Below are 13,834 nucleotides of genomic sequence, written 5' to 3' on the forward strand. Positions count from 1 at the left end.
CATGTCACAGTCACAACCTTCCTCAGAGCAGCCAGGTGGCTGCTCCCCCAGCCAAGCATCTCACTTCTCCAGCTGCCCCGCACCACCCTCCCTGGAATTCCGTATGCGGAAGCAGGCTCACCTTCTCCGTGCAGAGGTCCACACACTTGTCCACAGACATGTTGGGCATGGCGGCAGTCACGGGCAAGGCCAGGGAGAGGTTGTCAGGCCTGCGGAAGCAGCCTCGGAAGACTGCACTTCCGTCTGGAGAGCCAAGGGGAAAAGGAACAGTCAGATGCAGGCTGGGAGAACCACCTTCTGAAGGAAGCACTGATGAACTGACGCCCAGTGGAGGCAAGGACATGATGGAGAATCGTGAGCTAGAAAATTCCAAGAATGTCCTCAGCCCTAGCATCTCTGTCCACAACCTGGGTTGCTGAGATGTTCTTGCTGGGCCATCCAATCCCCTCTTCTTTGCCACCATTCCTGCGTCTCACTTTCACATCCTTGGTGGTGGTAACTTAGATGCTATGGAGGATTTTCATGATCTCAGGAGAGGGTTGGGCATTTGAGATGGAGGGAAGCCAAGGGGTCCAGGGTCCTCCCACTCTTTCTTCCAGCACTGGGGTGCTCTGCCCCCTTATCCTGGGCTTTAGGGGAGACACTTGGTACCTCAAGAGTGTCTGCCCCATGCAGTGCTACAAGAGGCTGATTTACTGGAGAGATTCCCTTTAATTCCCTAATCTGGAAGCATCCCAGCTACATAGTAGAAAATTTGGAGACCATTGCTACCTCTTTAATAAAAGTTGTCCTCAAAACAATACTCAGCTGTTGTCTTCAGCTGAGTTTACCTGAAGCACACCTTGAGACAGTGTTTTATTGAAGGTGTGCTCTCAGGAGAATGGTGGGAAGGAAGCAGGACAGAGGAGGAGAGGAGCTAAGTAAGCATGTGACCTTGGCGGGGTACCACCTTCGGCCTGGAGGGCCAGGGGCATCACAAGGTTGGTTCCACTTTAAGGAATAGGCTCTGACCTTGGCCTTGTCTGCCCACCCCTCCTCAACATCTGTCATTTGGGAAGCTATTGGGTCAAGGATTGTTTTTCAGGCAAGGGGGCAGATTTGAGCTACTGGTGGTAAAGAGGATTTGGGTGGGCACCTTTTGCATCCACTACAGATGGACATAAAGATTTATCAGTAAGAACGCTCTTTGCAGAAATGATTTAAACTAACACATGAAAGACTGAAAACAACCTCAGTGTCCAACAATGAAGTGTGGGACAAATAATGTGTGGAACGATGACACAGTGGGATTCATGCCCCATACAGAATAAGGAGGCTAAAGGCTACTTTAGAGAGAGCTTCGTCTCTCTAAAGATGTAGTCAAGATAGGATGCCAAATAAAAACTGAAAAGATGACACTCTGCCTATTATAAAATGTTAGTTGTGTACACAAATTATCTCTCAATATAAATCCCTGGAGGGTTATCTCTGAATAGTAGGTGTGATGGTTAAGTTTTGTGTCAACTTATGAGGCTGTGGTGCCCAGCTGTTTGGTCAGACACTATTCTAGGTGTTGAGAAAGTTTTTTGTAGATGGATTAATATCTATAGTCAGCTGACTTTGAGGACACTTTCCCTCTGAAATGTGGGTGAGCTGCGTCTAGTAATTTGAAAGAATGAGAGGGGGGAGAAAAAAGAGGTTTTCCAGAGAAGAAGGAATTCAGCTTCTGGATGACAGGCCTGCCAACCTCCACGATTTCATGAGCCACTTCCTTAAGCCAATCTCTTAATTTATACACTTCCACATATCCTGCTGGTTCTGTTTCTCTGGAGAACTCTGACGGACAGGATAGGATTCTAGACAATTTTTATTTCTACCTTTTTTCTGTAAACCTCTTTCCCAACCTTTTTGAGAGTGCACATTTATTTTTTAATATAATAAAGACAAATTTTAACAATTAAAAGTGGCCCCTGTCAAATTTATCTAAAGGCTTATTGATACCCATTTTAAATTGGGTTCCGTGGTTCTCAAATTTGAGTTGAATACATTTTTTTCTAGAAGCACAGCTTTCACAGAAAACAAAGGACACAGTTGACGAGTGAATCCAAGCCAGGAGCACACAAGTAGGAACCATTTAGTGAGGATCTACTACGTGTCGGTGACTTCTATGCGTTATCCACCCTTCTGAGAACTTTGCAAATGCCATATCATTTTACCTTCTTGAGAACTCTGCAAGGTCCATAGCAATCTCTCATGTGACAAATGAGAGAGACAGGACTTAGAAAGGGAGGTTGTATGGCAATATTGAAGACCCACTGTCAGCAAAAACGTGCTGAGGATTATCTCAGAAACATGATGCTAACCCTTGGGGCAAGTGAAGCAAGCTGCAAAAATCGTATATTTCCATCTATGTCTGTATCTGGGTCTATCTACTAGTAAGCACCTCCCCACCACCAACCCCCACCTTTTTTTTTTAGCATACCTATATTTAAGTGCAGAGAAAAAGATATGAAATTACTCCTCGGGCAGAAGGATGGTGGAGGAGGGGGAGGGAGTCTAGGAACGAAAATTTTAAATCTCAGCTGTCAAAGGCACCCTAGTGATTATCCCTACCACCTGGCACCCTGGAGCCTGAAGTTGTTCATGGTGGAGGGAAATCTAGCAAGCTGAGATGACATCTGGAATTGGGTTAAATTACTACTATCCGGAGCATGCTGCAGACTCCTGCTATCCAGCCCCATCTCCTCCACTTCCCCACCTCTCATTCCAGGCTGGGGAGAAGCGATGGTGGTGGGTGCTGTGGTCCTGGCCTCAGCTTCCCCACATGTAAATGATAAGGAGGAGGTTAGACTATGCAGATTCTCTTCTGTACAGGACGGCCCTCCACCCTCCAAATGAAGAATCGTCACATCCCCAAAAGCCACTGGTGTCCCGTGGCCTCCCATCCCATGGCCCAGGATGCACAGAGGTGAAGCCCCATTTCATCGGTTGCCCCAAGGAAGTTTCAGTGATGCTCAGAGAATGTGCCATACAAGGCAAGGACGGGCAGGGGAGTCAGGTGTTTGAGCAAAAGTGAAAGTCCATGGAATTCTCCAGGCCAGAATACTGGAGAGGGTAGCCTTTCCTCTCTCCAGGGGATCTTCCCAACCTAGGGACCGAACCCAGGTCTCCCTCATTGCAGGCATATTCTTTACCAGCTGAGCCACAAGGGAAGCCAGTTTGAGCTAAGGTTTATAGCAATGAGATGGGAGGCCGGAAGTGGTGTGCACAAATCTTCATTTAACCAAACAACTCAGTTAGCTGGATGCCAACTCAGGTGCCAGGACAAAGAGATGCTGGCCTTTCAGAAATAAGGGGGCTCCCCTTCTCTCTTTAGACTCTACTAGAAGGCAATGGCACCCCACTCCAGTACTCTTGCCTGGAAAATCCCATGGAGGGAGGAGCCTGGTGGGCTGCAGTCCATGGGGTCGCAAAGAGTTGGACACGACTGAGCGACTTCACTTTCACTTTTCCCTTTCATGCGTTGGAGAGGGAGATGGCAACGCACTCCAGTGTTCTTGCCTGGAGAATCCCAGGGACGGTGGAGCCTGGTGGGCTGCCGTCTGTGGGGTCGCACAGAGTCGGACACGACTGAAGTGACTTAGTAGTAGTAGTAGTGTTTATTGAGCCTCCACAGATGCCAGGCTCCTGGCTGGGTGCTTTGGATCCATTGAATCCTCACAGTAGCCATGAGCAGTAGCTGCCACGGCTGGTTCAGGGAGACACTCTGGCTTCCAGGATCACAAAATTGGCTAAGGACAGAGTGAGATCAAAGCCAGGTTACTCAGTCTCCCAATTCTATGCTTCTTCTAAATAATAATGCTACTATGATGGTTAGATGCTTATGCTTGCTCTCTCAGTTGTGTCTGACTCTTTTGTGACCTCATGGACTGTAGCCCACCAGGCTCCTCTGTCCATGGAATCTTCCAGGCAAGAAGACTGCAGTGGGTTGCCATTTCCTCCTCCAGGGGATCTTCCTGGCCCAGGGATTGAACCTGCACTTCCTGTGTCTCCTGCATTGGAAGGTGGATTCTTTACCATTGTGCCACCTGGGAAGCCCCCTTAGATAGTTGTAGTCACATCAAACATGCTATTAGCTGGGAACTAAGCTGAATACACATGGCCTCGTTGAACACTTGCATCGCCCTGGTGGTATAAGGAGCCCCATTTTTAAGACAGGGAAATGCAAGTCTCAGAGGACTGAAACCAATTGATACAAGTCACCCAGATTATGATGCAGAGCTAAGACTGGCATCTAAGTCTGAGATCTTTCCACTTTTGATGGTCTTATCAAATACTCTTCATGTGCTGGGCACTGTGTAAACACTTGATACAGTTTATACCCCTAATGACAAAGCAGGTCTCACTCTCCCCATCAAACAGAAGGGGAAACAGACTCAGAGGGGGAAGTGATTCCCTAAGGCCACACAGCTGATACGTATCTGAATTCCAGCCTGGGAACATCTGAGCTCTGAGTCCCTACACTCTGGGCTACCCCTCTCTAAGAAACCAGCCTCAGACCCTGTTTGAGCATTTCCAAAACACTATGACGTGTATTCACTCCCCTTTGACCACTAACCATTCACAAAACCAAGGCTGTCACTCTGGGGTCTCTTGACATTGGAGTTTGATTCTCTTTGTGAAAAGTAAAAGTGTTAGTTGCTCAGTTGTGTCTGACTCTTTTTGACCCCATGGACTGTAGCCCATCAGGCTCCTCTGTCCATGGGATTCTCCAGGCAAGAATACTGGAGTAGGTAGCCATTCCCTTCTCTGGGGGATCTTCCCGATCCGATCCAGGGATAAAACTCAGGTCTCCTGCATTGCAGGCAGATTCTTTACCATCTGAGACCCCAGGGAAGGGGCAGGCAAAAGTCTATGAATCTGGCTCCTTAGAGGAAGTAGAATTCCTACCCTGGCATCTCCCAGGTGGTCTTTTCCTGCCTTCCTGGATGCAGGGAGGCCAGACTGCAAGCTGGGAAGACTGTGTAAGCCCAGCACAGCTCAGACGGGTCTCCCTTTGACATTTAAGCATCTGTTAATGAGTCCCTGAACCTCCCAGCTTAGAAAGCAGAGCTGAACTGAATGCCCTGAATACCAAGTAAAGTGAGGCCTTAAAGGGCCAGAGAGGGATCAAAAGCTGCTGTTGCGGGTCTCTCTTTGGTCAAGGTGTCCACTGGGGTGGGGGTGGGGAGGCGCACAGGTTTGGGAGGTTAGTTCTAGGAGCAGTTAACCTGCCAGATGTGGGGTGTTTCTACAGTCCTGCACATTCTGCTTTTAGAGGGAAATGATGTGGATTCACAGAGAACCTTGTGATGCTCTGTGGGAAGGCTGGAGTCCCAGGGGTCTGGGGAACACTTTGGAGGGCACCTCTCTCTGCAGGTTGCTCTCCATTATGGTTTGGTGATCAGAACACTAAGAATATGCAAGGTGGCCAAGACGCTGAATCATCCTTCTAGCCTCATTTCTTCCATCTGTATAATGTGTCAGGACTTCCCTGGTGGATCAAATGGTAAAGAATCGGCTTAGAATGTAGGAGACCCATGTTTGATCCTGGGTTGGGAAGATCCCCTGGGAAAGGGAATGGCTACCCACTCCTGTATTCTTGCCTGGAGAATCCATGGATAAAGGAGCCTGGCAGGCTACAGTCCATTGGGTTGCAACGAGTCGGACATGACTGAGCAACTAACACGTTCAGAACGGGTCACCGGTTCTCCCTACTGCTGGTGCGAGGCTGTCTTGTCTCTTACATCTGAAAACACAAGAGAAGTGGCCAGCCTGGATCCCTTAAGTTTCCTAATACTCTCTGGTGATACAAAGAATTTTGGACTTCCACAGCGCTAGGTGGATGCCTTCCTGTTTGCAAAAGGTCTCTCATGCCCAGCAGAAAGGGCACTGGTTTTAAATCCAGACGGACCTGGGTCAGCACCTTCCACAGTTGTGTGTCCTTGGCCTGAGCCTCGGTTTCCTCGTCTGTACTCAAGGACCATCATCTCTACCCTGCACAGTTGGGGTGGAAGTTGGTACAGTGGCATCTATAGGGCCCAAGACCTACCAGGATTTAGTCAATGTCTCTTCCTGCTCCTTCTCCACCACTCGATCATGATTAAAGGGTGGCCAGACCCTACGTAGGAGACACTATCAGTGCCCCATTAATACACTCCTGGCACTCACCATCCCAGTACAGGCTGCCAGTGATGTCCTGTAAACACCTTGGGCGTGTGAAGGATGGACGCTACGCTTCCAGGGAATTGATCTCCTTGGGAGATTAAGAACCCTCTCTACTGCCTTCCCAATGGGATTAAGCTTCCTCAGTAGTGACCTGCTTTGTAAAGGGTCTGTGTTGACTCTTTCCCTTCCCTGGTCTCATGTCTTCACTCCCCTGGAGGTCCATCGTGGGGTCATCGTTCAAGTAAACCAAAGCTCACAGCCTTGTCTCTGGGGGAATCCAACATGGATTCTTTGTGCATTCTTAATTCCCAAGGGGAATCTTGCATGAAGTTCAGAGCTGCTGCTCTTCACAGTCTGCAGTCTGTGAGAATGGCGCCCCCTGGAGTTGTGCAGTATAGAGTTCCTGGACAGTAGCAGTAACCCTGAGTAATGTCTTCCTAATGAGCAACCCTTGCTGAAGGAGAGCAACAAAGGAAAATAATAACAGCCGTTAACTCTATGTCGTTGATGCCAAGTATGTTACACATGTGTGTGTGTGTGTGTTTATCGCTCAGTCATGTCCGACTGTTTGCAACCCCATGGATAGGCTCCTCTGTCTGTGAGATTCTCCAGGCAAGAATACTGGAGTGGGTAGTTATTCTCTTCTCCAGGGAATCTTCCTGACGCAGGGATTGAACCGAGGTCTCCTGCATTGCAGGCAGATTCTTTACCATCTGAGCCACCAGGGAAGCCCCAATGTTACACATGTTACCTCAGTTAATCCTCAAAACAACCTAAGCAGTAGATGATGCTATTATCCTGTTTTGCAGGGGGAGATCCTGAGACATAACAAGATGTGATCGGTATTACAGCTCACACAGCTAGTGGGGCACAGAGGTGGGATCTGGCTCCAGTCTTATTTGACGTCACATCCTAGGTTCCCACCTCTCTGCTATTCTGCAGGAGGCCTATCAAATTCCAACCTGGTTGGGCTCCGGAGACCCTGTGTCAGCCACCTGAATTTCCCAGAAACCCTCTCAGGCTCCACAGGAGGGGTCCAAGGATCACAGAAGCCTGTGCCCCACATTCTGATAATGTCAGCTCTTCATTGCCAGGCCAGCTGGGATGGTGCATGACCTCGGCAGCTTGGGGTTTTTTTACTAGCAAGAGGCGAGCAGAGCAACTGTTCATCAGCTCTCTTGACTGGGGGCAGCGCAAGTCCCTCTGAAGTCCATCGTCTCTTTGTTCTGGGGCTTCACAAAGATGAGGGAAATGCCACCAGGCATCAGCTTAAAGGCAGGCGAGGAAGAGTTCTCCTTGGTTTGAAAGAGGCCACCACCCCCCAGGGTAATTAGGCCAAGCTCTACTGCATTAAAGATGCCGGTGAGGAGGAAAGGCAGTGAGCTGGGAGCTGTTAATGGCTACCTATAATCAGAGGGAGATTGAATTACACAAAGAACCTAACTGTCCGAGGAGAATTCAAAACCAGCTATTTTTAGGCATCACCAAAGGCTCCTGTGAGCTGTTGGAAATTCAAATAACTTGAGCTGGGTGCTGCTCGGAGTGAATTGAGGAGTTTTCATTTTAGGAAGGAAGATGCATTACCATTACTCCAAACAGGCACTGTGCTTTCTGGATTTTATCTCACATGGCTGTCAGAGAAATCTTTCAGGGTTGGAACTGTCCCCATGTTACAGATGAGGCACTTGGGGCTCAGAGAGAATGAATGGCATGGTCAAAGTCAAAACAGCAAGTCAGTGAAAGAGCTGGGATAGAAACAATGTGTGCCTGATCCTGAAACCTACATCCAGAGTCTTCCCTGGTGGTCCAGGGGCTAAAACTCCATGCTCCCAATGCAGGGGGCCCGGGTTCAATCCCTGGATGGGGAACTAGATCCCTCATGCTGCAACTAAGGCCTGGCACAGCCATAAAGAAATGCAAAATACCCTGTATCCGTTGCTCCCATAGCCTCCCTGGAGTTTGGTTTAGGGAGAAGTGTAAACTACTTCCCCCCCACCACGATGCAGAAGGAGAACAATTCTCTGGCTATCATGCCTCAACCGTACACAGCAGAACTCATGGAGATCCATCTGAATTATAAAATTCAGGGACCCCAGGCATATATATCAAGGGAAAGGAAAGGCCTCCAGGCCTGGCAAAGAAGGAGCTAGACATGGTCCCTCCCTCCACCCAGTGTGACTTTCCATGGTCATCTGAGGCTAGATGGTGAGGTGGTTAAAAAGAGTATAGTGAGCATAAAGGACAAGCATTGTGCCAAGTTTCCCTTCTAACCTTCAAGAGACAAAAAATTGCTAGAACTAAGAGCAGTACACAACAAGAACAGTATATAAATTACACTATGTAAGTTGTAAACCATAAGTCAAGATCTATTTTTTCAGTGATAACATAAGCTTCATAGAGCTTTCCTCGTGGCTCAGCGGTAAAGAATCCGCCTGCAATGCAGGAACCGCAGGAGATGCGGGTTCGATCCCTGGGTCGGGAAGATTCCCTGGAGGAGGGCACGGCAACCCATTTCAGTATTCTTGCCTGGAGAATTCCATGGACAGAGGGGCCTGGCAGGCTACAGTCCATGGAGTCACAAAGAGTCGGACGTGATTGAAGCAACTTAGCATGCACACACAGTGTAAGCTTCATAATACTTTCATCAAAGAGAAAAAAAAAGAGAGAGAAAAGGGCTGAGTCCTGGGAGAGGCTGGTCTGCAGTCATGGGGGTTTTGTTGTTGTTTAGTCAGTAAATCGTGTCTGAATCTTTTGTGACCCCATGGACTGTAGCCTCTGTTCATGAGATCTCCTCTGTTCATGAGATTCCTCAGGCAAGTATGCTCAAGAGGGTTGCCATTTCCTTCTCCAGGGGATCTTCCCTCCCCAGGGATCAAACCTGCATTGGCAGGCGGATTCTTTACCACTGAGCTCCCATAAAGCCCATGGGGGTTTCAGGCAGCACTGAAGGATGGTCAGCACCATGGACAGCCACCCATGGGCCCCACATATATATGTATTTCGTGTAATTCTAGTGAACCTTGCAAAGCAAATCTTGCAAGAATCTTTCAGGCAAATGGAATTTCTTGCAACATCCTATAAAGCCATAATATTCTCAAATCACCAGCAGGTCTCTGCCCCTGGGAGGAGAAGCCGCACTTGCTGACACATTTAGCAAACAGCTGTGAAAAATGTAATCCAACCAAGAAGGAAGTCCATTTCTCGGTCCTTTTGTAACAAGGGCAAAGAGTCCCTGTGCCCGAGAGTCTGTGTCAAGGGAGAATAGCAGGGTTCCTGCAGACATTTGCTCTGCCAGTCTTTTAATGCTCTCACTACTGTAGGAGCATTCCATCACCTCAGAGACACAGAGGCCAGCTCGCCACACGAGGCTGCCTCCCCACACAAGGCTGACACCCCATGCAAGGCCAACACCCCACCAGAGGGGTGCTTAAGAGACAGTAAGCCTCCTTTGGATCTTCACAATCATTAAGAGTTCTGTGCCACTGCCCTGGGAAACACAATTAGGGCACAGTGTTAATACAAACTAATGACTCTACAAATGGAACCTGGTTTCTACCACCCCTGTTTCCTGGAGCACTTGCTCATTGCCCTGCCTAAAGGAATACATGCCAGTGTCATGTGGTGGAAGACCTCCCTTTCTAACTTATTTGTGTATAAATCAGATCTCAGGAATGGGAAACCAAGCATGTCACTGAGCCATAGCAAAGACTCCGGATAGTCTGTGTTGTGTAGAGACAGGACACAGGGCAGAAGGAGAGATCAGGGGTCAGGGAAGAAAGGAGGTAGGTCAGACCAAGCAGCATTTCCAAGGGAGAGGCATGGGGTCCGGAACTCAACACAAGGCCAGGGTGTTTGCAGCGCTATATCGCATTAGAACCCATAGCGGGAGTCAGAGAACTGGGTCCCAGCCTAAGTTCAGTCCCTGACAAGCTCTGTGGCCCTGAGAGTGTCAGGCCTGCCCATTGCCCACTAAAAGTAACTCTTGGCGTTTGCACACTCTGCTCCTTCTGCCCTGATTTGTCCCCTGCCCTCTGGCAATGTGTCTCGAGTCTGAATATCCTCTTTCACACCAGGCAAAATCCTGTGTGTCTTCAAGGCCCTAACCAGTCAGCCTTCTTCTGTAGAGCCATCCCCAGGGCTGTTCAGTCTGGCCACTTGTGCTTTTTAGGCCTCAGTTTCTAAAGCTGCAAAATAGAACACAAGCAAGGAAGGTGCTTCTAATAGGTCATTAAAACATAACCTTTGCTGATCCTGGATTTTTGCTCTCAGCTGGATATGTGACTCTTCCTTTCACCTGGAAATCTTAGAATGAGATTTGGCTCAAATGTTGCTTTCTTGGCTCCTATATGTACGTCACCACCCCCTTGCCCACTTGAACAGACCCGACTGGTCTTGGGTCTGCCTGTCCACTAGACGGTGACCTCCTTGAGAGCAGGGACTATGCTTTATTTTTTATTACCCATTCTCCTCTCCAAGCCTAAGCCACGGGAGCTCACCAAGTGTTTTGGTTCAATGAACAGTCCTCATGCTCTCTCCCAATACCATGTTGCCAACTGGGAGCCCACGAGGAGTTCCAACTTGACCAACCATCTGTCTCCTTATCCAGACCACTTCCATTCTCATCTCAGCCACAGTAGCCTTGAGGTTAGCAAGGCTTAGATTCCTTTCTGTAGTCTCCTGCTGGAGGTGCCTAAGCTTCCAACCTTGCACAGTGACAATTCAGAACAACTGGGGTGGGCTTAGACTCCGGGTCTCCTCTCTTGGTAGAAGTGAATGGGTTCCCCATATTGAATGTATGGATGGAACGTTCCTTTCTCAGATGGAACAGAATACCACTGCAGAGGTGGGTGAGCCGAGGGGCACAGCAGCATTCCCAGCAGCCTCAGGGGTCTCTTACCAGCAACCACCCAATCAGCCCACCCCCTCACTGCTACCAGGGCAAAACACATCTGACTGTAAGAGGATCTCATGGTTTATGTGTGTTGAGGCTTTTACATTTCAGGTAATTGAAAAAAAAAATCTTTGATGGTCCATGAGACTATATTGCTTGGGCTTCTTAAGTGGCTCAGTGGTTAGAGAATCTGCCTGCCAATGCAGGAGACCCGGGTTTGATCCCTGGGTTGGGAAGATCCCCTGGAGGAGGAAATGGCAACCCACTCCAGTATTCTTGCCTGGAGAATTTCATGGACAGAGGAACCTGGTAGGCTATAGCATGAGACTGTTATTATACCTGGTGATCTTAATAGTGTGTGTATCTGAGGATGTGTGTGTGTGGCGGGGAGGAGAGCAGGAGACAGAAACAGAGACAGAGAGACAGAGAGAAGACAGACAGGAGAATGTTCATATTACCCAGCCACTCTGAACATTAAGCAAAAGGAGGTCTGGCTGAGAGCGGCTGATGACATACACCGCCCAATTCTTGTTATCTAGCTCAGCATCATTCACCAGAATGTTCTAGTGGCTGCAGCTTTCCCTCTAAATACACATAACTCTAAGGTCATCTCTTCTTATGGTCAAAGTTGCCATCCAAATAATGTGAATACTGGCATAAAGAGAATCAGTAGTGGGCCTCTCTGGCGATCCAGTGGTAAAGAATCTGCTTGCCAATGTAGGGGACACGGGTTCGATCCTTGGCCACATGCCACAGAGCAACTAAGCCCGTGTGTCACAACTCCTGAGCCCTCGTTCTGGAGCCTACGAGCCACAACTACCTAGAGAACATGCTCCGAACCAGAGTGGCCACGGCAATGAGAAATCCATGCATTGCGACAAAAAGCAGCCGCCGCTCACCACAAGTAAAGAAAACCCGCGTGTGGCAAGGGAGACTCAGCACAGCCGAAAATAAACAGATAAAAGTAAAGAGATCAGTACTGGGGACGATGACTCTGCCGTCAAATCAAAACCTCACTACCCTAATGGCCAAACCAGAAACTCGCTGCGCGGACATTTTCCAGCCCGGATTTCACATACCCGCTGTGTCCTCTGCCAGCCGGGCCCTCAGACCTGGGGGAACTGAGGCCACGATGGACAGGGAGACGGTACCTCCTTTTCTAGAAATCAGCTGTTTTGCAAATTGGCGGCACGCTTGACCCTGCTGCAGAGCAAAGCGTGAGCAGAGCTTCAAAATCATAGGGCTTGGAAAACAACACATTATCAAGGAAACCAGCAATGAATTTTTATCAATGATGATATTCACACGGAAGAGGCCTTTCGCTGCATGCACACGGGCATTAGGGTTCTGCCAAGTCCACCTGAGTGGGAAGGCCTACATTCTGGGCGGACCTTGTCAGCTCCACTGAGGTCTAAGGCCTTATTATTCAAGGTGTGGTCCATGGACCAGCAGCCTAGCATCACCTAGGACCTCCTTGGAAAGCTGAATCAGAGTCTGCATTTTAACAAGATCTCCCTGGGATTCCCCAGCATGTTCAAATTCGAGATTTGTAGTTCTGGATTCTTGTTTCCACCTCAGGACCGCATCAGAAGAGTACCCAGGACAAACCTCAGCCCTCTGTCTTTTGTCAAGGCCATTAGCTCTGCTTGTTGGTCTGAACGTCAGCTCTGAGGTCACAAGGCTGTGTGACCTTGGGCAGGCTTACTTAAATTCATTAAGCCTCAGTTTCCTCACTGTAAAATGGAGATGATTAACCATGGCAACTGCCTGAAAAGTCTGTAAGGAAGGGAAACAAAATCAGACTTGCAATGGGCTTCGTACAGTGCCCGGCGCACAGCAGATGCTTGAGAAACAAACATTAACTGCTATTAAACAGCCAGAGAAGGAACACTGTGACAATATCCACAGAGGAGGGGTGGCTCCTGTCCTCGCCTAACCACACCCTTCCCTCCCTCAGTCTGAAAACTGGAGAGTTTTTCTCATAAGACCAAAACATTGGCAAGTGAGGGATAAATTGCCTCTGCATGCATGAGTGCTAAGTCACTTCGGTTGTGTCCAACTCTTCTCGACCCTATGGACTGTAGCCTGCCAGGCTCCTCGGTCCACGGGATTCTCCAGGCAAGAACACTGGAGTGTTCTTGGCAACACTGGGTTGCCATGCCCTCCTCCAGGGCATCTTCCCAACCCAGGGATCGAACCCTTGCCTCTTACATTTCCTGCATTGGCAGGCCGGTTCTTTACCACTAGCGCCATCTGGAAATCGTCTCTATGGGAGCATTAAAGGCATAAGCTATGGGACTTCCCTGGAGGTCCAGTGGTTAACTCCATGCTTCAGTACAGGCGGCCTGGGTTCAATCCCCCGTCAGGGAACGAAAATCCCACGTGCTACATGGCACGGCCAAAAGAGAAAAATTAAGAGAGAAGCTCTGGAGTTGGTTTAAATCCTCTGCTGCTTGTGTGACAGAGAGCCTCAGTCTCCTCATCTGTAAAGTGGGTGAATAACTGCAGTTTGGAGGGCCATCGTGAGGACCACGTGTGCTCTTGCAAAGAAGGCACTTCGGAAACGATGGAGCTTTTGCTGTTGTCAGTATCATCATCACCATCGTTAGGGACAACCTGCTCTCAGCCAGTCAGGAAGGACAGGCCAGGTCAGGCTTTCGGTGTCTGTGGAGGGGGAAGAGGGGTTTGGCTGGAGGCGAGGCTGGGGCAGGGTGGTAGTGTCTGGTGGCGGGGGGCGCCCGAGGGCTCAGGAGGGGT

General features: G+C 49.1%; 1 protein-coding gene across 6 annotated transcripts in view; it reads right to left on the reverse strand.

Moving 5' to 3' along the window:
• Positions 1-13,834, reverse strand: part of WSCD2 (WSC domain containing 2) — a 115,836-nt gene that overhangs the window by 20,745 nt on the left and 81,257 nt on the right. For all 6 annotated transcript variants that reach the window (XM_010828691.1, XM_010828690.1, XM_010828694.1 and 3 more), the window contains one exon: positions 122-243. In XM_010828691.1, the coding sequence (XP_010826993.1) occupies positions 122-243 (122 nt within the window). The remainder of the gene's footprint in view (positions 1-121; positions 244-13,834) is intronic.

Source organism: Bison bison, unplaced genomic scaffold (assembly GCF_000754665.1).
Source record: "Bison bison bison isolate TAMUID 2011002044 unplaced genomic scaffold, Bison_UMD1.0 scf7180017864495, whole genome shotgun sequence".
NCBI lineage: Eukaryota > Metazoa > Chordata > Mammalia > Artiodactyla > Bovidae > Bison > Bison bison.